Source organism: Suncus etruscus, chromosome 11 (assembly GCF_024139225.1).
Source record: "Suncus etruscus isolate mSunEtr1 chromosome 11, mSunEtr1.pri.cur, whole genome shotgun sequence".
Taxonomy (NCBI): domain Eukaryota; kingdom Metazoa; phylum Chordata; class Mammalia; order Eulipotyphla; family Soricidae; genus Suncus; species Suncus etruscus.
The window spans coordinates 102,020,874-102,045,789 of NC_064858.1; the positions used below are offsets into that span (position 1 = coordinate 102,020,874).

The window sequence follows — 24,916 nt, forward strand, 5'->3', positions numbered from 1 at the left end:
GACCCAAACTTCAACAATTTTAATAAATATTTTAATAGATATTTATATTTAAATATGAAAATAAATATGAAAATAGATTAAATATTAAAATAAACATGCAATTAATAATTATAAATATTTTAATAAAATATTAAACAAAAGAATAAAGGAATGGCACAGAAAACTCTGTGCTCTGTGACATTTCAGGTAAAAAAACAAATAGAAATATATATTGTATATCTAATCTCTACGTATTTATAGATATAAATAAAACAGATTAGTGCCCATCTAAGATCTAATGATCACAGAAAGTGTATACATTAATGTTAACTTGTAGACAGCATTGATTTTAAACACATCTTTAAAATAGCTTTGATTTTCTGTCTAGAAGACAAAAGAGAACATTAATAGCTATCATTTAATAAGTTTACCTAGTTGAATATTAACACAACTAAAACGAGTCAATATTCACAACTCCAGAACTTAGAAGATTAAAGGAGTGAATGTTCCTTTGAAACTAAAACAAATTCTCAAACATGTCAAGAAAACATTTTGTTCCGTCTCTCTTTAAGAGGAACTGAATAAAGATCATAAAAGCCTTTTGACATTAAAGTGAAATACTGCTGGTGTAAAAATGTAACCTAATTAATTAAGATCTGCTTAACTTGGGTTCTGTGATAGAGTGGATATGAAATATTTTGTACTGCTTTATAACATCTTTAAAGCCCCTCAATATTTAATGTGAATATAATGAAAATGAAAAAGAGAAAAAATTTCAAAACAAAAAAAAAAAAAAAAACAGACCTCGGACAGGAAAAGAGAAAAAATTCTTATCTAGAATTAAGTTATATGTTGATATGAATAGGGGTTCCTTTTCTTTAAATATAGGGTAGTTTCTTCATCCCTAATAATATATATATGTAAATACACTGCCTAAAGGATATATATGTATGTATGTGTGTATATATTTATATGTATATGTGTGTATATGTTTATATATACAAGGATCTTCTGGATAACTCTGGGCAAAAAATTTGGTTATTAAGCTGAAGGAAGAGACACCCTTACTATTAAATCTAAAGTTGAAGCATGAGCAAAAATTGGTTACAACTTCTCATGATTCCAAGTGAGAAACTCTTTCTCTAGCTTTTTTTTTTTATGTTTGAATTTGAAATGAGGACTCCTTCAATGATAGCGAAGCAGAGGTTAAATGGAGGACTGTAGATTGAACATTGCGATTCTAAGCCAGTTTTAATTTGCCCTTCTACCAAATCCATGGGAAACTAAGAATGTGTGAGAATGTTATGAAGAAATTCAAATATTAATGGGTGCTCTAAAGAATAATTCAAATATCCTGAATTGAAGAGTCATGATATATTACTTTCATAGATAAAGCATAGGAAAAAATACTAGGAAGTTAAATTATAATGGTTCTTTTGCGGTATTACTGGAAGCATTTGTCTGTTTCCATTACCTCAATAAGACTTTAGCAAGATTATAAAAATAACTAAAGGTTTTATTTTTTGGTTGTTATCATGATTTCAGCATAGATAACTGACCACTTATGACATTCAGGTTAAAGGTAAAACTTGAGGCCTTATTGCACGTCCAGGGAAAATTACTTTTTGAATAACACACCACACAACCTTTATATCCTAACAGGGCAGGAGGAGTTCAGATATGGATATTTGCACTTTCAAAATGACCAAATTACACATGATTCACTTGCTCTGAAATGGTTCTATAAATGTAATTTCTAAATTTATTTCTCTATCATACACAAAATAGGGGAGCAATACATTTTAATATAGCTAGGTGTTTCAAAGAGGAATAAAGCATTCTTTTTCTGCGTAACTGTTCAAAATATTATTATGGAGTCTCCAATATGTGGAGAATGTAATAGAAAATATAGCACATTTCCTGTGCCTCCAATAAAAGAGATTTCATCATATTGTACATTTTTTCTTATTCTCTTTTAACTGCAGCATAATTAAAAAATAAAATGAATAAAGTAATTCAATGCAAATTTAATCTGATGTTAGAAGAAAGCTGCCTAACAGACTAAATCAGATATGGGAGTTTTCTCAAAAACAGGATTAAGAAGCATTTCAAATGTCCTAGAATCAATTCTCATGGGACAGACTCACAGAAAAGATGAGACTGAGTAAGAAAACATTTTTTTCTTATGGAAAAATCACAAGTAAGAGCTTGCCACTTATGCTATCCAAGATACGTTTGGTGATTATCCTCTAAATGAACATTGATTTTTGTGTAGACTCCAATATTTCCAATCTCCGAGAAACTGTTTAGGTGTCCGGAATGGTCAATTGCAGAATTATGGCAAATATTTTCGAGTGAAGTGATTGTTTCTCTAGAAAACAAAGAAATTGCCTTACATCTGTGTTTGACCACATTTTTTTTCTAAGACTAGCTTTAACGAAGCAGAGAAAAAAAAATGCCATCAACAAAAAAACTCAAAACATTATATATTTATTATTTCTGACTAACCCACAAGGTGGCACTAAAGAGAAAAGTGACAAAAGTGAAGATCAGCTAACTTTGATAATAAATGAACTGTGTTGAGATTTAAACCATTTCATGAAATTATATTCTACATTTTAATATGCTAATAAATCCAATATTCATATTCATTGTTTTTTACTGCAGACTCTTTTGGAGTAAAATAATTTCCATTAATCAAGCAGTCATGTATTTTCTAGAGTTGGACTGAATTTTTCAGTGCAGTTCTTTTGTCAGGAATGTGTTTCCTGTTTACAGATTCTAAAATCACTCCATGGTTATTAATATGACTTTGTATTTTTTAGGGTCCTTGTATCTATTGTCTTAATACAATTGAAAAAGCATTTGACACTACAAAACAACTTAAAGATAGATACAGGCTTTTCATATTCAAAATGATCATTATTTTAATACAAATCATGGTTTAATACTACTAAAAAGTTATTTTTGACAGTATCTAATTTTAACGTTTTAAGAATATTACCTGGTTCCTCAGATATGTATTTCTCCTAATGTTCCACCTGGAGAGTACTTCAGGAAGAAAGTCAGGAAGCAATTTCAGAAAACCATGTATAGGGAAAGAATGAATGGACATAGTCTGGGACATAATTTTGAAGGTAGAACTGATGAGAATACTTCTAATGCAAAGTAACTGGAATACGTTAGCTTTCTTTTGTAAACATCTCTGATTACCAGCAAGGAATAAATAGAGGCTAAAACCAAACAAATAACAACGATAATAAAATTGTTTGCAATTTATGACCCCCAAAGTAAATTATTCACAAATAGGCCTATGTTTTGAAGGGAAATATTATAATTTTTTCAAACTTCAAAGAAAAATTTGCTGAACTGACAGGAAATTTTCATTGTTCTGATGAGTTTGTGAGATTTTTATAGTATCCTGTGAAATATTTTCCAAGAGCTGAAATTCACAATCAAAACTGACTGCATCTTAGATTAAAATACTAATTCAGAAAAATCTATATATGTATATGATTGAAGATAAAAGAATGGTGTAGCTCAGTATCATCTCAAAAAACATATACAGGGAAGTAATATTTAAAAGAGAAAACACCTTCATTTATTCCTAATTTCTCTTTATTAATCCATAAAATGACTCATCTTACAATGATCCTTTGATCCTAAAATTGAAAAAGTGTAACTGCCATTCTAATTTAAAGAGCTACAGTGATATCAAACAAATAGCTATTTACTAACTACAAGTTTTAGGGGACAAACTATGTATTTATTAGTGGAGAAGAGTGAATAAATTACTGGAATAGGTGAAAACATTTAGTTTAGATTCTCAGGAAAGAAATAAAACATAATATTTTGTCATGGTGCTAAGTGTGCTTTGAAGTAGATATTTGCATGGTTTGAAGGAAGAACACACCGTTCAAATCATGTAAAATTGATCATTAAATAAATCTAGGTCAAAGCTACAGTTTTCCCCATGTGTATATGGTAGGGTGGGATGGAATGGCGAAGAGTCACTGGGCCCACAATCCGGTGTGATTGGGTGCTAATTTATTTTGTTCTCTGAATTCACTTATGGTTGGTGCTCTAGGAATCAAGAAGTACTGGGGATTCATCTAGACCTTCTGTATGCAAAATAGGAATTAAATCAGCCTTTGAGATATCTCTCCATCCCCAAACAAGATTTTTTTTTATGATATTCAAGAGTTCAGATTTCAAAGTAATGTAAACTGCTTGTTCTGCATTATTAAAGAAAACTATAGCTTACACTTTGAACTTCTTAGTTTTTGATTCAAGTTAGATTATACCATGATATCATTTTTTTTATAAAATTATAAGTCTGACCTATGATCAGGGCCTTGCTACATTTTTCTTAATTCATTTTATTTAACATCCTTTAAAATAGCACTTATAAAATGTCAGGTACTGAACATTTCAATAAGATGAAACCCATGCCTACTTGATTTAACCTTCTACCCTGGCATACATTACATAGCAAGTATTCATTCATGCATTTGGGTAGTTCACATTGGCGTACCTGTCAAAAAGTAGTAATATACAACAACAAAATTCAACATACAGAGGACTGGTGAAGTCTAAATATTGGCTATCATCAAGAATGATTACTAATATATCTGGACACATTTCTAAATCATTATTTTTGTGTTTTCTATTTCTTTAACCTTTGTTTTTATTTTTCTTTCTTTTTTATTTTTTTACCGTTGTTTTTCTTAATCTGCAACCAATATTAATAATATTTTCCATAATTACTTTTTCTAATTGAAGTTTCAAAACTATAAGTGACTAATATGCCAATAAAATTTCACGAGTTCTAAGATACTTTTCTTCCATTTGAATATGGTATAGATCTTTATGAATTTTAAAGAATCAAATACCACCTATTCTGTTACTATTTAAATTTATGTATTAATCTTTTAACAACATAAATAAAATCTCACTATAATTAGCCCCCCCCAAAAGTAGCAGGGACTTATAGATAAGCACAAAGACATGAAGTGTATTGCCTAGATTAGAGTGCCAGTTCTACCTCCTATAAATAAGTAATTTTGGGTAAAATATTTTATATCTCTAAATTTCAGTTTCTTCATCTTTTCAAGTGAATGAAATAACAGCATTGACCTCATGGGTTATTTTCATATATAAATAAATTTACATAAAGTGATTAGAGAAACAGTTAAGTCCTTAAAAGTTCTTCATTATTATCATCATCATTAATTCTTTCCTATAATATTCATCTAGAAATATAGAATTTGAATAACACACTCACTCTAAAATCTACACTGGCTTTTAGCCCATTTTATGAATAAACTTCAAACATTTTCTAATACACTTTGGGCTTTTTAATGGAACTTCATTACTCAGATAATAAACCAAAGAATCCATAGTATACACGGAAGGTTTTAAGTTTATATTAGGACCCCAAAATATCAATACATTATTTTGTTATCTCAATTCTTTTCTTTGGATATTACATTTAATGCCAGAATTGAGAATAACATGGCTATGCTTTTTCTTAAATGTGTCATTTAATTTTTCATCTTTGTCTTCAAATGTGTTTGCTTTGGGATAATAATTATATTACTTTTCTAGGAAAAGTCACATATGTGTCCATATATTATTAGATTGGAGAATTAAAAACTTTTTTAACTTCCCATATTTTTATGAGAATAAAAATAAAATTTAAATAACATATATGTCCATATTAATCTTTAAATAGATATCTGATATTGATCGTTAAAATTGCATTCTCTCAGCTATCGTTCATTTTAAACATTTTATTTCCATCAATATCTTAAAAGTTCCATTGAGAGCATAATTCTGATATAAAATTTACCAAGATAAGATGGTTTGAATAATTAAAATCCTGCAATATAAAAATTAAAGTTGCAATCGTATTGATTTTCCCCAATAAAGTGACTTATCAAACAATAAATTTCAAATAACTTTTTATTATGCCAGTTGGTGGCATGAGGTTTGCTGATAGACTCCGTTCATGGTTTATTATCATTGGTCTTCAACAGTATGAGTTCTTCAGCAACTCCAACTTTTAAAATATTTATCAGTCACTTTTACACTGTCAGAGTTGCAAAGGTTGTTTAATCATCCATTTCTCTCAGCATGCTTTTGCTAGTGCAGTTATTTTTTTTTAAATAATGTCTCTTTATCTATTAAATGTTTAGTTCTCCCTGGAATCATTTTGCTTCTCAATGCAAAAGTTTAATTAAAATCCTCTGAGATCATCAAAGGGACACATGCATAGCTTCACAATTTTCATTTTTGTTTGGGGTCACACTCAGCAGTGCTCAGGGGTTATTATTCCTGGTTCTGTGCTCAGAAACACTCCTGGTAGATTCTAGGGACCATATGGGATGCCAGGGATTGAATCCTGTAGACCACATGCAAGGCAAAAGCCCTACCTGCTGTGCTATCACTCTGGTTCCATCTTCAAAATTTTTGTTCATAGAATTTGATATCTGAAAGAGACTTTTGAGGGCTTTCTCCTAGTCTGTCTAAGCTAGTCTAGTCTAATCTAGTCTAGTCTAGACTGCATTACTCCAACATTACCTGATTGCATTAAGTAGGCTAATCATTTTAGGATAATCTCTTACCAATGGGAGGTGAGGGAAGGTAGGTATTTAGTTCTTTGTCCTGGGCCAAATTACTTCGGGTTTAAATATGCTGAATACAGAAGAACATTTAAGCTAAACATCTATTTACAAACCAATGCAAAAAGAATAAAAAGTTCCAGTGTAAACAATCACAGAATCAAGACTCTAAAGTCAACACACTAAAAGCAAAGATAATTCATTTTGATTGACAAGACCAAGGTGTAGATTGAATTTGGGGGAAAAAAACACTTTTGCATGGTTTCATGTATATAATTTTTTATTAAACTTGGACAATTTTCAATTTTAATATAATTATTTTATTTAAGCACTGTAGTTACAAAATCATGCATGGTTGAATTTCAGTGATACAACATATACAAGACTTCACCAGTAAAATGTCCTCAGTTTTACAAGTTCATAATGGAGCACTGTTGCATGAGTCTAGCATTGGCAAAAGGCAAAACTCTAGTGAAATACATAAGAGCAATCTCTGAAGGTAACTTCTTCACAGAAAGGAATGTTAGTAGAAATCTGTTATCTTGTTAGAACATATATAACATTCACTCCCCCCTTTTATTTGTCTGAGGTAAAAGAATTCTAGACAAACAATATAAAAATATCTTATCAATGGGGCTGGTGAGGTGGTGCTAGAGGTAAGGTGTCTGCGGTTTGATCCCTCAGCGTCCCATATGGTCCCCAAAGCCAGGGGCAATTTCTGAGTGCTTAGCCAGGAGTAACCCCTGCGCATCAAACGGGTGTGGCCCGAAAAACCAAAAAAATAAAAAATAAAAACTTATCAAAATGCCAACTTTTTAGAAAAAGAAGGCTACGTATTTTTAGAAACTGAAAATGCAACATTCATTTGGGTTCCTTTTATAACATGGATATGAAAGGAAAATATATTTATTCACTTGACTGTGAGTTTATTAGATAAAGTTATATATTTGCATACTTTGTGCCTTTCTGTTAATAAAGTTGAGTCTGCTCCATAGGAGTGAGTTTTAAAAGTATCTATCTACTAATTTAAATAGTAAGTTTACTGATTGCCATTTGTATTCTTAATTCTGAAATAATTAAATTACTTTGTAGAGATTTTCAAAATACATATATGCATTGGTAAAATATAAAGGATTAAAAATATTTTTAATCTTGTCTGAATTTGATGTCATTTTAGGAATATATCTAAAGGACCCCCAGTGCATAACTCATTCTTATAGTAATTGGTCTTCATTCTTTATTAGAGAGAGGTAGTTTTAGACCCTCTGATAATCCAAAAGGAGTTACAACGTACTTTTGATCCAAACTCCTGAATTGCAACAATAGTGGCCTGAGGACAGAGGAGTCTAATCACTTGCTAAGAGTTTTATATATACGTATATTGTTATATATACTCTATATATCTGCTTGTCTGCACTTTATTTCTCGAATCTGTGGAAACTAATGATCTATACAATTCCCAATTTTGAAAATGCATACACTTAGATACATATAGACATCAAGAGCATAGAGATTTAAAAACAGAGCAAAAAAAAGTAACTCGAACAGAATGTGGCATTTCCCTTGGTCTGTTGCTAACGGCCCACATACAACATGCTTACAAAAAAAAAAAACCTACTCTGGCACTTCATTTAAAAATGATTCAAATGGACACTTCGAATGCATGGCACTAGGAATGAATCCAATCTAGGGACAAATGGAATAAAGAGCTTCTTTAAGCAGGCCTGTGCTTTTTTTTTTTTTTTTTTTTTTTGGCTCTCGGGGCTAATATATATTTAGACTTTTGGACTATGCTTTGAAAACAAATATAAGATTTTAATTTTATATCTTAGGATCCCCAACAAACACGTTTCTTTTTGTATGAAAAACAATATTTTAATGCTGTTAGGATTTGACCATGCGAAAGAGACAAGTAAAAAAAAAAAAAAGGAATGACTTCATTCTCTTTTTATTCCACATTTAATTTAGTTTTACTTTAAAACCCAATGCATAGTGTTTAAGGAAAACTCCTGGCTAGACATTCTGGACTCTAAGCTGTTATCGTGTTTTCTAGATCTTGTTCCACTTGGAATTCACCCAGATTCTAAGGGCTGATTTGCCATACACCGTCTGCACTCTAATTGGAAGTTCTATAAACTCAGACCCTGAATTCACAACCAGCCAATGGTTTGAGGTACCTTTTTATAGCCTCCTCCTGTCAGCAAACACTTCCTACCGATAACCTTCCTTTAAAAGAAAGTTTAAGATATATTTATAACCACATTGAAAAGCGCAAAAAACAAAAGGAGTGCAAAAATGAAGCATTTCCAGAATATATTTGTTCTCTATGCCACTAAGTCTAAAGTAATGGGGCTCATCAGCGCCTCAGTTTGATTCAGTCTCAAGATTTTTTTGTTCCGGGACCATTATCCTGGAGGCACACGATATAGGAATGATCCTCTCTTCTAAAAGTAGAAAATACCCCAGGGGAGAAAAAGAAAAAAAAAAAAAACATTCCTTGTTCTCTGCCTTTTCTTCCAGAGGGATGTGAGGATACTCCATTGCTAAGCATTGTTTTAGTCCAGAACACCTGGCTACATCACAGAGAAAAAAAAAAATAATGCATGCAACCTTTGGAGTATTTCTTCCCATTTACATACAATCCTCCTAATTCTTGGTGAGGTTGAGCTGGACTCGACATGAGATTCAGCACCCCAAGTCCAGTCGCCTTCAGCTTGGCTCTTCCCATCAAGAAGCCCAAGGCTCCAAGGCTCCCTAGCGGAAAGGTTTGGTGGGGAACTCCAGAGTCGGGAAGAGGGGTGACTGCGGGGCTGGTTGCAAGGAAGATTTACAATGCATTTCTGGCAGTCGGCTCAGCAACCCCCTCTGTGGTTGTGGGTGTCTGGTGTGACAGAGCGGAGCAAAGCTCTCTCTGATCTCCCAGTGCCTGCCTCTGCCGCTCAACCGCTCTCACCCTCCCTCCTTCCCAGCCAGCCTGCCTCCTCGCGCGCACTCTCTTTCTCTCTCTCTCTCCTTTGCCTTTCTCCGGGAGTTTCAGCCCCCGAATGTAGCCGGAGGGGTCCTGGCCATGTAGACTTGGAGCCCGGGGATAGATCGCCCCATGCACGCACACACAGGCACACGCACTCACATTCACGCATTTGGGCTCTCCCCACTGGAAGACCGTGCAACCCCAGCGCTTCTTCTACCTGAAAAGGAGAGGGAGGGGATGGCCCGGTTGGACACTTCTTGGCTCCCTGGGCATCTCCGGAGGTCAGAGCGACGTCGGAACGCAGGAGGCTAGCTGTGGGGTCCACCAAAGCCTCACTCACGCCGTGGGCTCCCCCAGTCGCTGCTCCAAGTGTCCAGGGTGGAGAAGAGGACAGACAGAAAGGCTTCGCTAGAATTCTGGACAGCTTCAACCCCCGCACAGCTCTGCGGCTTCACCCAGCTGGGGTTCCCTACCTTGGTGTCTCCGTTCCTGGGCTGGCTGGCTGGCTGCGGGGTGTAGGATTGGGGTGCCTGGGTTGCTGCGGCCAACACTGCTGCCTGGAGCAAACCCCACCCAAAGGACTGAACGCCGCAGCTGGAGCGCAAGAGAGAGAGAAGAGAAAGAGAGAGAGAGGGAGAGAGATCCGGAGGCTCTAACTTCCCTCTCCACCGCTCAGAGTCCTTGCCCGCAGAGGTGGCCCCTTGGCAAAGCCCCCTCCAAGTGCAGCTCCGGGGAAGACCAGCCAGAAGCCGGCGGAGAGCTGGGGACTCTACCGGAGGGAAGAAGCGCCCTGGCGCGCCCCGGAGAAGTGGCGCGCAACGGGGCTCGCCAGGCGCTCTCCAACTTGGGCGCGTCCCGGAGCCCCGCGCCTCGCTCCTGGGGGGTGCCCTGGAGTAGGGGGGCAGAGGCGGAGCTGATGGGGGGCTTCGAGGGGGCCGTCCCTTGCAGCCGGAGGAGCCCTTCTTGAAGAAACCAGGGTCCAGAGCCTCTCCAAGGGTCGCAGCGGCCGTTGCGCGCGTCCTCCCCGGGTGCCAGCCGCGTGCGCTCCCTCTCGCTCGCTCTCGGATGCCAGTGCGGGTGGCGGTGCTGCTGCTGCTGCTTCTTCTTCTTCTGCTGCTGCTGCTGGTGGTGGCCCGGGGGGTGCCATAGGGGGCGGGGTAGGAGCAGCAAGAGGAGGAGGAGGAGGAGGAGGAGGTGGAGGAGAAGAAGGAGGAGGCAGTGTGATGGCCCTGGACGGCGAGCGGGGGGAGCCAGAGGAGGAGAAGAAAAAGAAGAAGAAAAAGAAGAGGAAGAAGAAGAAGGAGGAGGAGGAGGAGGAAGAAGAGGAGGAAGAAGAGGAGGAGGAAGAGAAGCGCAGCTCACCCTCGGCGGCCACCATGGGAGAGAACGCCTCAGGCGGCAATAGGGGGCTCTCGGACCCTTGGGCGGACTCCGTCGGGGGGCGACCCAGGACCACCGAGCGCCACATCACGGTCCACAAGCGGCTGGTGCTGGCCTTCGCCGTGTCCATCGTGGCGCTGCTGGCCGTCACCATGCTCGCCGTGCTGCTCAGCCTGCGCTTCGACGAATGTGGCCCCAGGACAGCGCTGGGCGCCGACGGTGCCAGCCCCGCGGGCTTCCCCGCGCGCGCTGCCAATGGCACCATCTCGGGGTCCACCCCGCGCCACCGTGCCACCGGCGCCGAGGATGCCCCGCAGCCCGGATCTAGCGGGGAGGCCACTCCGGGGACCCCGGGGTCTCCCTCCACCCAGCCCCAGCAGCCGTCGGAAGAGGAGAAGGAGGAGCAGAGCGAGCAGTGGCAGCGACCCTGGACCCAACTGCGCCTGTCCGGCCACCTCAAGCCCTTGCACTACAATCTGATGCTCACCGCCTTCATGGACAACTTCACCTTCTCCGGGGAGGTCAACGTGGAGGTCCAGTGCAGGAATGCCACCCGCTACGTCGTGCTGCACGCTTCCCGGGTGGCCGTGGAGAGAGTGCAAGTGGCGGAGGACCGGGCGGCCGGGGCTGTCCCCGTGGCGAGCTTTTTCCTCTACCCCCAAACGCAGGTCTTGGTGGTGGTGCTTAACCGGACCCTGGACGCGCACAGGAACTATAACTTAAAGATCATCTACAATGCCCTCATTGAAAATGAACTCTTGGGCTTCTTCCGCAGCTCCTACGTGCTCCACGGGGAGAGAAGGTAGGATGGGAAAACAGGGAGGCGGTGCCCAGAGTTGCTCTAACTGGGGGGGCTGCCTTGCCGGAGACCCCCTCCAGGATTCCCATAGCTTGGCAGAGATGCAGGGAGTTGAGGGTGGGGGAGAAAGTGTTGGAGAGTACTGGCCCTGACCCATTGGCCTCTATTCCTAAATACCCTGGTTTTTAACTTGTTGCAAACTTCACCAACTCATTCTCCAGTGCTCAATCCTAAAAGCCTTCCTCTTCTAGCCTGGATTTCCTTCCCTCTTGCCTCAGAGTTCCTCAGCTAGCCTCTCCGATTGATCTTTTATCAAAGGGTCCGAGTTTGTTTGTGTTTCTGCTTTGAGAAGTCTGGTCTGAAAGATGCCAGTGTTACCCCCAAAACTGCTACATTGATAATCAAGGGAAAACGCCAGAGAGACGCCCCCAAAGGTCAGTTGCCTGTACCTAACTCCAGTGAGGGACTGGGCTGTAGGGCAGCACAGGAGTACCACCCAGAACTATCACCTCCCGGTAGGTCCAGAGCAAGAGGGTAAGCTGTGGTTGCAAAAAGTTTCCCCAAAATGGAAATTCAGTTTGGAAGCCTTCCCAGAGCGTCTCAGAGGCAGAGGAAGGGGAAGGGGTAGTGGTGGTGGTGGTGGTGGTGGTGGTGGTGGTGGTGGTGGTGTGTGTGTGTGTGTGCGTGTGTATGTGTGTAGGGTGGGGTGTAAAGTGGATCATTGCTGTCATGACCTATGAACTGGAAAACTGCCCTTTCAGCAGTTACAAGAACTCTCCTAAGGCTATGTACCTCCAGGTGTTTGTTCCTTCTCAAAAAATAAAACTCTGGTGGTAAATAAAGGAAAGCCGGTGTTCAATCTCCAAAGTCATGTTAGAGTACCCTGGGCAGCATTTATTGTTTTGGAGAGGCTGTGGGCACTCTTCACTACTTGTATGAGCGTGGACTTTGTAGTCTTACAGAACTGGGCTCAGATCCCAACTGTAACTCTAACCTAGTCTGAGGAACTTGAGGAAGTTGATTAGGGGAAGTCATTTATTCCTGACAATGGCCACTCTACTGATCATTGACTTCCCCAGGTAGTAACTCTTCTATGAATATACTTTCTCACTTTCAGTTGGGGGAAATACAGGTGCTGGGAAATTGAACAACTTGTCATATAGTGAACTCACAGAGAAGGGGAACAGGTTTCTGGATCCAGACTTTTCGTTTTACTTGGGAATACTAATAATAGCATTACCATAGATTGGATTATTTCAGGGCTCAATGAGTGAATGCATCAAAAAGCACTTTAACAGGTACCTGCCGCTGAAAGTGTCCCTTGCAAATATTAGTTATTCTGAATGTCTGGAGACAGCACAGTCTGAAGTGTACTGGGTCTTGTTCTACTCTATTCTATGAGATATAACTTCACTTATTTAAGGGACCCTGGGGCTTGTGAACAACCAAAAGACTTAAAATTTAAACAGAAAACTTGGATATAGAGGAAGTTTGGAAATTAGCAATGATGCCACTGGTAGAGCCTTCTCTTTCTCCCAGTAGCATCAAAGGGTCTTAGAGGTGTCTAGATGCCAGAATCAGCAGACTTGGTCAATGAAGACCTGAGTCTTGAACTTGAATTTTCTGATTCTTGCGCCTGGGTTCATAGCATCTAACAATTCCCAAGAGAATTGTGACAACTGTGACAGTGTAAGAGGTAGGAAAATGCCAGAGTGTTATGGAGAAACAAACCCTTTAAACTTTATATACTTTTGCTTCATAGTTCATAGATTTTATTGTTAAAACCACCTATACATGATTGTTTTCTTTTTACCTTCAAACTCCTACAATCAAATGAGGATAATTTACTTCTTTTTTCACCCAACATATTTCACCCAAGAATACTGTTAAAATACATTTTAAAAACCACATCATATCAATTATTGGAGAAAAGACATAACGTAAAATTTGCAGTGTTAAGTTGAGCAACAAGTTTGTCATGTCAAAATGTCACTACTGGGAGTTGTGTACCTTATGTGTGGTGGAAGAAATGCTTGCAAAAGATCCTTGGATCCTTATTTTTAGAGCATTGCCAAATTATATTTGGTGGAACTGAGTTGTTTTGGTCAGTGCTTCCAAATTAACAGCACTCTTGAAAAGACCAGATGTTTCTGCTTGACCCAGAACTGATTTTTGGACCTCTAGTGCATATTTGTATTCACATTCTTTCCTTCAGTTTTCCCCAAAGATGTAAATAACTTGGTTAAAGTTCACCCTGGTTGCACATGTGGCTAAACTCATCATCCCATTAGAAATGCAGGGTTTTGCTTTTCTAGAATTTACAGGATGTTTTAAATTTCTAAATAGCATTTTAGAAAAAGTTTTTGTTCCTTTTTTTTTTTTTTTGCCCTCCTTCAATGTCAGAGTAAATATTATAAGCTCTTGGATGTTTCAACTGAACTAGATGAGACAAAAATATACTGAAACATTTCACATTATGCCAACATCCCACTTATTAATCCATTGAGGGGGGGTTGTTACTATAACTATTTGAAAAACTTTTCCATATGCCAATATCGGGCACTAAGTCAACTAAGGCTGGATTTTTATTGGTAAGAATTTTGAATGGAATGATGCAAGATCAGTTGACATTTTAGAAACACTTGAAAAGATGCAGATGTAAACTCTAATTTTCATTTGATTAATGATTAAATATCTTCATCATTAGTTATTCATAATTTTTGCCAATTAGTTAATGAAAGTAAATATTTAATGTGCCAACGGGGAGCCACATTATGCTACTTGAAATGTTTTAAAGATAAATTTTACAGCCCAGCCCACCTTCGTTAGTCTATGTGGAAACAGTAACTCACTTATACTCAGTCAACCTTAATTTTTTGACTGATTTCTGAGGTGCAAGAATAAGAATTTGGGTCAGGGTAGGAAAATGAGATCTCATCATTATATGCTGAGTACCTTGATCCCTGGAAGGCTTTGTCTTCTACTAGGTGTTGAATGGGACCTGGTTTTATCCTACTGGGTAAAGTTAACTTTTTCTATTTCTCCTTCTTTGGTGGCAAAACAAAGAAGACAAACTCCCAATTAAATCTCAAGTTTCTTCTACGTTAGTCAAATCCTCTATAGTGTATTCATCTCCCTAGAAGGAAAAACTATCAATCACTTGCTTAGTATCACAAATAAATGAATTTAAGTATGTTTACAATGTTTACACATAATAGTAAATTATATCCATTAGAGGGAACTCACTTTCACTGTTTCTTCAGGTAGGCACTTTTAAGCAGATAAAGGAGGGATGTATTTATGTCCCGTACAAGTATATTCTTGCTTAGAATTAGGCAAAATGTTCTTTTACCTGAAGTAATTGCTTCTTTTGGGTAGCCAGATGGTGAGCCTACCCATGTTCAAAGTAGGGTACCTTAATTTAGATCCAGATGGTAGACTGAAAGAGGAAATTTACCCAAAGTAAATGAACATTTTATTCACTTTCAAAAGGGAGACTATTTTTCTTTGACAAACTTTGATTCAGTCTCTAACATGCTGCAGTGGACGTATAAAAATAGGAGCTTTTTTTTTTTCTTTTAAAAACTGGGTTATTTAGAAGAAAACATGGTCTGCATAAAGTGAAGAAAAGTTTAAAAAGTACAACTTTGTGATTATCAAAGAAATTTGCAAAAACTACCGCTCCTTTAAAAAAAAGTCTAAAGGATTTTATGGCTCAGCATTTGAATTTGTGCTGTTAGTGTCTCAAAATAATGCCTTGTGATATTTTATTCCAGAACAAATTAATAACTACGATATTTAATAAAAATAAGGAAGTTTTCATATTCTTCTGTTGAAAGCAGTCTCATTTTTCTTTTTCACCCTCATGAGCAAATTGGAGTTAATGGTTTATGCTCTTCTAGGAGCTGCCCTGAACTTAAACTAATTGTGAGACCTGTGAGTTTTATTGAAAATTTAAAATTCAAACAACCTTTTTTGCTATCACCCTGTTATGCCAGATTCTTCTACTGTATGTGTGCCCGGGTATCACTCATGAGGGAAAACAGGGCATCATATGCGATGCCAGCCATCAAATTTGGGTCGGCCGCTGCGAACCCAACACCTTACCTATTGTACTACTGCTACAGCCTCTTATTGAAAACTTTGAAAGAAACTCCAATAGAGTTATCTGCTGTGGATCTCTTTAAGATGAACATCAACCTGTGACTGGATTTTTCACATTTGATTTACTTGACATGCTGCTTTTTCTCAAACCAGGTTTTTACCACTGCTTGTATAGATGGGATTAAGCCAAGAGTAAAGAACAACAGTGTCAATTTGCTTAAGGATGGAGATATTTGTCCGATATGAATACCAAGAATATGATTTACTTCATGAAGCATTGCTATTAAAATGACATCTAGAAAGAGCAATTAGGAATAATTTACCCTCAATACATACATGTATAGTCTACAAAGACATGTGTTCTTTCTTCACCCAGGATCATCCTTCCATTCACTAGAAATGATCTGTATCATCATGATAAACTTTCCAATCATATGTTAAAATAGTTCTTTTTCACTTTTCACATGTTTACAGATTTATAACACTGACTGGGATCCTCCAAAGAGTTCACAGTCTCATGCAGTCCCACTTTTTTGCCACTAGAGACTACCTGGAGACTCCACTAGGGGAGAACTGCAGCAAGCAGACTGGGAAAATGGGAGATGAAATACAACAAATAAACAAACAAACAAAAATACAAACAATCTCCACTCTTTCGTTTCCTAGGCATTCTGAAATCATTCATTCATCCAGAAATAGAATAGTGGTGGTAATGGGAGATGTGGCCTGACAGTAAAGTAAAATAAGGTATCATATTGACTGTGGTAGAATTGGGGTGGAAAGCCAACCCCCAACTTCCAGGTCTACCTTCTTGGTCTCTGAATGGGCACCAGTTCTGGCACCAGTTATGCAGGGTTAATAGTGAATTTATCTCTCTCAGTCAGACCAGTAGTGACATGCAGGACAAAATTTTAGGTTCATTATTCAGAGTTTACCATGACCGCACAATTAAAGAAAAATCAGATTGAATATGTGCCCAAGGGGGAGAACACATGTGTTATATGTGCAAATATGTGCACCTAACTTTGATTACTGGCACTGCCCAAAAGAAAAATAGAGAAAGTAATTATTTTTAATTTTATACTCCCTTTTACAAGTGCAACTTTCCTACTCTAAATGTCCCTCATTTCTATCCTCCCCCATCCCCAGCCTGGCGTCAAGACAGGCATTATATATCTCTCTCTTTATCATTGTTGTAGTTGTTAGTGTAGTTATTTTTCTAATGACACTTATTACTCTTTGTGGTATGCTTTATATTAGAGGACAAAATTAAAAAATTTTCTACTGTAGCTTACTTTTCATCTCTTAAAACTAAGTTCAGGCCAAGTTTGGTTGTGTTATTGAATAAAAAGTTGTGTGTGTATGTGTGTTGTGTATCTTTGTGTATGATACAGTGTGTCCAAAGACTCTGATACTCTGATACCAGACTGTATGGTTTATGTGTTGACTCTTCTTCTTCTTAGCTTTATGCCCTTCACTAAGTTTCTTAATTATTCTGGGTTTGATATCTTTATCTGAAAATTATGAAAAAATACAGTCCATTTCAAAAGGTCTTTTTGAAGTGATAAGTGGTGAAATAAAACTCTAAAACATTGTGTGAAATAGCTTAGCATTTTGGTGGATATTAACCATGATATAATTCCATGGCTAGACATTTGTATCGGGCGGGTAAAATATAATGTTGGATGAACATTGTGTGACATGTCCCCTTACTAGCAAGACAATTTGTGGGAGAGTTGTCACAGTGGTAATTCCTTCTACTGCCATGTGCTTTGCTCTAATAGCTGAATCTGAGTCATGAGGAAAGGAAGAGGCAAAGCCCCAACCATAGTGAAGAGGAATATTACTGTAACTTATAGTAATATTTAACTACTTGAGAAACCCCACACTTGGTTTATATAGTGTGAGATGAAGATGGTTGAAAGAGCAGAAAGGGTAGAAATAGTCATATAGTTCTGATATGGTACTGCTATGTTTTTTCTGTGAAAATAGACATCACCTTTAATAGACCAGGAATAGTCCAATATGGTAAGTAGAAATATTCAGGGGACTAAGGAAAGTTATAATCACACATTAGCTGTTGTTCTGAAGACTCTTCGAGTCCTGACAGTAGCAATACTTTAGAAAATTTATATAATATTTTGCCTCTTTCTAATATTAAGCAAATGAATCTCAGACACCAGGTTATTTTAATAAGAACCCAATATTTTGGCCCAGGAAAGTAATTTTCATACATCCATACTACTTTTCATCAATGGTGGTCAGTACTCTGTATGCATTTTTATAAGTGCTGAATAGATAAATATAAAAACAAATATTAATATATACTGTTCTTATAACACAATTATTTACATATGCACCACTTCCTACATACAGATTGCTGAAATTATTGCATTACAGTTTTAGTTTACTAGGATGGTTATTTAAAAAAAAAGACTATAGGTTTGCTTATAGTATTAAATATTCAGCAGGAGTACTTTGGAAATGGCAGAGACTTAATGATTCATTGAAATATATAAAACCACATAGTCTAAACAATGGCCCATTTTGGCTGAGCATGTTCCTTCATTGAATAATAATTTGTATTTTGGTGAACAGACTTCAAATTAAATAGAGTAGGGATAAGTTCGTCCAAACACTAAACAATTTGTTAGCAGAGAGATGATCCAAGTAAAACTTTTCTTTACACATTGGGAGTTTTTCCTACAATATTAAGTGACGGCAGCCCTAAGCAAATTGCAAAGGTGAGATAAGTAAGTTCAATGATTTTTTTTTCCACTGAGTTGTATGTGTGGTATGTACAAATGAGGTCCAACCGGAAACCTCTTAAATACCATGCCATTTGTGAGGTTCTCTTGGTTTTTGGTGGGGTCCGCTATAAAAAGCAATGGATCAATCTGAGTACTAACAGCATTATGCAAATGTTTGTTTCCTCTGCATATTTTAACTTTATGAAAAGGCAAACTGAAAGTAATGGAACAGAAATTGTTTTGTATCACATACTGTAATTTGTTGGCAATATCAGCGAACGTTAATGCATTACTTCTGCTGAATCTTATCATAATGACTTGACACAAGGAGCTTGCCTAGTGAACTTCCGCAGAAATAAGATGAAATCAATTCTCTATATCCTTCAGCCGCTACAGAGAGTTTTACGTCCTCCTTTTTAGCTTGACCAAAATGTCAAATAGGAAGTTGTTAAGAACCCAAGTAATTTATTTGAGATAGAAGTGAATTAGAATGTATGTATATTATTCATATTTTTCTAGTTATACTAAAGTGACATTTTTGCAATGACACTTCCAGGATGACACTTTTGGGAGTGGAATTTTTTTTTTTTGATAATAGAGGGATTCATTAAAAGATAAATGATTTTGTTTAGGATAGCAGAAGAAAAATAGACAGCTTATACTTGTCCCTAATCCTTCTCCTACTTTTATTTTACTTTTTGCTATATTTACATATGTATTGTATATCAATACTATCTATTAAATTTTTTCCCATTCCTAATTTTTTTTCCTTTTGCATCTCTTCTTTTGAGTATAACCTACTACCACTTTAAACACCTTGAATTAACTAGTTATTTTTTAAAAAAACTAATTTTCTCTGAAGTAGAGGTTTTTTTTGTTTGTTTGTTTCAGGGTCACACCTGGCAGTGCTCAGAAATCACTCCTGGCAGGCTCAGGGGACCATATGAGATGCTGGGATTTGAACCACCAACCTTCTGCATGCAAGGCAAATATCTTACCTCCATGCTATCCCTCAGGCCCCTGAAGCAGAGTTCTTTAACATTTTTACTCCTGTAGGCCAGCAGATATAACCCTGTGGAAATTTAGTTGTTTTCAAGTTTTCTACATGATTGGACCAGCACTAGAAGAGTACTTTTCTAGAGATGCGTGTGTTTTAAATAACATTAAGCAGAGAAGAAAAAGTACTTCTATCAATTGAAGGCAACCATCAGATGAATGCATTGTAAACAAATTTGCATCTTTGAAGCCCCACAGTTTCTCACTGAGGGAACTGAATTCTGAAATGGGGTCTTTTGTTTGGAAAGAGTGTCACAGTGAGAGATGTTAAAGACAGACTGGCAATGCTAAGCTAAGATTAAACCAGGATCTGGAAGAGGGCAGACAGGAATGAACTTAATATGAATTACTTAAGGGATTTATTTTCTGTGCTACAGTAGACAACTTGCTCACTTAATCTGTCCTTCCTCCTTAAGTACCATTAAAACTTCAAGACTGATTCTTATGTTTCCTCCTTCACGAAGTCTTCTTTCCATTTGTTCTTAAGGTTGGGGTAGTCAATGTTGGCCTTCAGTGAATACATGACAATTCTGGGATATTTTGGTTTTCCCAGGGGATATTGGCATCATAGATAAAGTTAATGTCAAAGCAGTCTTTTTATTTATTTACTTATTTTGGTTTCTGGGCCACACCCGGTCGTACTCAGTGGTTACTCCTGGCTCTGCTCTCAGAAGTCACTCCTGGCAGGCTCAGGGGACCATATGGAATGCCAGGGATTGAACCCAAGTCCTTCCTGGGTCAGCTGCATACAAGGCTATGCTACTGCTGTGCTATTGCTCCAGCCCCAATGTTAAGGCATTTTACAGTGCCTTGACAACAGAAAATTTCCCAATCTAAAATATCATTAGTTTTGAGACTGAGAAATCCTAACACTAAAAGAATTAATATATATGTATGTGTATATATATAAATATATATAAATGAAACCCAATACATAAAACCCAAGTGTATTTATATCCAAATATATATATATATATGCCAAATATATATTTATTTGATTCTGGGACGTATCAAGGGGTGTTCAGAGCTTCTGCATCTACATTTAATAATCACTTCTGGTGGGTTCAGGAGACCACGGGGGAGGCTAGCAGCTGAATCCACATGCCATTCAAGTACCCTATCAAGTGCCATACAAGTACCCAGAAGGATTAATTCTTTTCTTTTTTGCCATAGCTTTTTGAATCTAGCATTTAGGTGTATTTATACGTAATTGATTATAAACTTGAATGGAGGATACCTAAATATTTGTCTTTTACTCATAGATTTTAATGCTCTGAAACATTATTAAGGGGAGAAGTTGCACTTAGAGAACTTAAAGTAAAAACCAGGCCGGAGAGATAGCACAGCAAGTAGGGTTTTGCCTTGCACGCAGGTGATTTGAACAGACGGTGGTTCAAATCCTGGCAGTTCATATGGTCCCTTGTGCATGCCAGGAACGACTTCTGAGCACAGAGCCAGGAGTAACCCCTGAGCACTGCGGGATATAACCCCTCCCCCCCAAAAAACAGTAAAAATCTACTATGTGTGATGCCGGAGAGATAGCATAGACGTAGGGGTTTGCTTTGCACGCGGAAGGACGCTGGTTCGAATCCTGGCATTCCATATAGTCCCCTGAGCTTGCCAGGAGCAATTTCTGAGCATAGAGCCAGGAGTAACCCCTGAGCGCTGCCAGGTGTGACCCAAAAACCAAGCCAAACCAAACCAAAACAAAAAAACTACTATGTGGCAGAATAACTTAATGCTTTATAAAAATCTTGTCAAATTCAAGGAACACTTTACTTTGAATTTTTTGGGAGGTTATAAGATCCCAAGCTTGGAAAATACTTTAACTATAATCTAGTCCTACTGCTCTTCTTTACCAAGGGGCTTCTTTTGACTTCCTAAATACTGAATTGAAATTCAATTCAATCATTCTCAGGTGCCAGACTGTGAAATTGGTATTTCCTCATTTAGACGTTATCAGAATATATGTGGGTCCTCTGTGCATAGATATATACTCTGTGTATGAATCCATTAAGAATATTAATTGCAGAAAGTCACTAGATGATCTTTGTAGTTCCTTTCAACCCTGAGAATCTGTTATTTAAATTGCTAGCTTTATTAACATATTTCCTTACTACATAAGGAAAAAGAATTTGCATGTTACACTAAAATCATCTTCAGCATAAGTCTTTGGTTTGTTAATTTCTCTTTAGCCAGAAGTATTTAGATCTACATCTAATAGATTCCTAGCACTTAATTACTTAGTACAAAGGACACCTTTGATTTTTGCTTAATGACAGATGCATTCTAATTGCAATCTTCGTATTAAACTTATCCTTTAATATTATTAGTTGCAATATGTACAATATGTGCATAAATACACACACACATACACTTTTCTCAGCTGGATTGCAAATACCCTTAGGACAAAGTAGTATCTTTAAAAATGTACCACATAAGCCAATATAGTGGAAAGCTCGCATATAATAGATAATATCTATTTGTTCAATTTCTGGAATTGGAGTTTTCAGATACTTAATGGTAAAAGGGACACTTTTCCTTTTCTATAAAATTCTACAGGTTTCTTTTAAATAACCTCAGCAGAAAAATATTAAGCTCAGGCGCAGTGGACATTTTAATAGGTTTAGATATCAGTTGACAAATGATATTTGAAAATGTTCTGTAAGAGAGAAACTCATGAAGAGAAAATTGTAAAAGGATGCACTCTAGCTAAAAAGCACTGACAGTTCATTAAATAACGATGATTTAGATACCAGTGGAAAATAATAAGGAAATAATAACATGATTTTGGAAGATTTGGAGAAGGAAGATTAGCAAAAAGTGGAATTAAAACATTGTTTATGAATTTTACCTAATGGTAAATGGTACTGATTTTCAAATACAATTACCTTTTTATGAAACACCGAAATTGAGTTCTAGATTCAGATGTGAACTCATTTTCCTGTTAACTTTGGATAAATCACTTAACCTAATTCGAATTACTTTTAGCTTTAGATACTTATAAAATCTGGACATTTTATTTCTATGACTATTACTTCCAACTTTAAGTTTTTTTTTTTAATAAAGGTTAGAAAACATGAATTTTCTAGTACTAGTGAAAACATAATCCCAGGCAGTTAAATCAATTACTGAAGACTTGTATCTCTCTCTATTAATCTTGTTCTGTTTCCAAGATAGTGGTTAAGAAAAAACAAAAAGCCTCCCCCTTGAATACTTTCTCAGACTACACAATTAATCTTAAATATTTCTTATTTTTCTCTCTTTTAAATATAAACTTAAAATAGTATACTCTCCATGCTAAATGTGTGCTTTATAATTTTAAAAGGTGTGAACTACCTGGTGAGAGCCAAAGATAGCTTCTAAGATTCAAAACACTTGTCAGCTTCTATTGATTGGCTGTAACTGCCGAAAGTGCTGCTCTGAGTATAATTTTTAGGCCAAGTCTGTGCTGTGTTGGAGTGGTCTGTGTACACCATGAGTAATGACAGAAATGGTGGGAGAACTGCAAATGTAGAAGAAAGATTTCTAAAAGCCTTTTAGAACTCTTACAGTTTTTGCAACATCTTCTATTGATTTGCTACATCAGTTTTATAATATTATTTAAAAAGCTAATATTTATATGGTTTTATAAATGATGATAGCATGTTAACATGGGTGCCTTTCTTAAACGTACCCTTCTGTGCATTCTGATTCGAAACTGTAAATAGTTAAAGAATGTCATCATTACTTCTAGTTAGAATTTTGATGAAATTAAGTTTGGTAGCTTTATCTGAAAACTAGAATGCATTTAATATGTCTATACATGAAACACATATAGGACGCATTGACATCTTTATGTGTACATTTATAGCATCAGCATGATATTAACATACAACAACACAATCTATACTTTATATAATTATGCATTATATATGAATTATGAGTAGTCAAAGTAATGATCTCTGTATTATTCAATATAATATATGTGATAGTAGTCCAAGAAGATCTGCAGATATTGTAAATCAGTGGCTGCTATTTATTGCCTGGTTGCCATTTGCTATCTGTGCCCGGTGGGAGCTATTTATCCAGTCAGATACATCGGGACCTTACATCTTCTTTCCCCTCTTCCCAAACTTTACAATACTTTTGAGCTGGACTTGACTGTTTTCTTTGAAACAATAGACAACAACACAATTTAGTAATCGTTGCTGACAATAAGAAGGTTGTGAAATGGAATTCATGTCATATTTTGTCAGGTATCAAGTATTTTTCTAGAGAAATAAGCCATGTCTCATCAAAAGTTGAGGTCAGAGATATTTTTTCAGGGATGATTCATGTTCTCAATATCTCATGATATTCAGACTTTAGATTCATGACTTTGCATGTTATTCAGCAGCAGGACAGAAAGTGAGACATCCTATAGGAGAAATACTATTTTGCAATATTTGCCAATGTGATGTCAAGGAGGTATTTTCATAATATTTTTAAATAAAAATTGTATTTATTTATTAAACATTTAATTACAAATAAATCACAAATCTTTCACAGATTTCAGGCATTTTGTGACAGTAAAATTATGGTCATTCCCACCACCAGTGTGACCCCCTCCACCATAGTTCTCCACATACATCCCATACCTCCACCCCTCGTCCCCAGGACTACCAATGTAACAGATTCATTTTGTGTTTTGCTTGTTGTAATTTGGGTCTCTTGATTCTACTGTCGTTGACTTTGGCTTGGGTATTTAAATCTGACCTATTTTTTCTCACTCAATGCTCCTGAGACCTCTTGGCCCCTGGACCTATCCACATTTTTTTTCTTTCCACAATTTGTAGGAAGGCATAGAAATATGAGACAGACAAAATGACTCAAATTCTAAGGTTCTATGAAAAGGGTGAGAGGTCCTATCTAGAACATAAATATAATTAAAAGAAGAAAAGGGAAAAAAGGAGGGTAGAGAAGGGCAGATGTGGCTTTTTTACTTTCTTCTTTCTTCCTTTATCTCGCTTCTTTTTCTCACTTCTTTCTTCTTTCTTTTCTTGCTTCTTTCTCCTTTCTTTCTTCTTTCTTTCTTTCTTTCTTTCTTTCTTTCTTTCTTTCTTTTTCTTTCTTTCTTTCTTTCTTTCTTTCTTTCTTTCTTTCTTTCTTTCTTTCTTTCTTCCTTCTTTCCTTCCTTCCTTCCTTCCTTCCTTCCTTCCTTCGTTATTTCTTTCTTTCTTTCTTACTTTCTTTCTTTCTTACTTTCTTTCTTTCTTTCTTTCCTTCCTTCTCT

General features: G+C 37.0%; 1 protein-coding gene across 1 annotated transcript in view; it reads left to right on the plus strand.

Annotated features, from left to right (window-relative positions):
• The first annotated feature begins 10,787 nt into the window (after positions 1 to 10,787).
• TRHDE (thyrotropin releasing hormone degrading enzyme) overlaps positions 10,788 to 24,916 on the plus strand; it is a 429,201-nt gene continuing 415,072 nt past the window's right edge. The window contains exon 1 of the mRNA XM_049783963.1: positions 10,788 to 11,755. Coding sequence (XP_049639920.1) covers positions 10,797 to 11,755 — 959 coding nt within the window. The 5' untranslated portion in view covers positions 10,788 to 10,796. The remainder of the gene's footprint in view (positions 11,756 to 24,916) is intronic.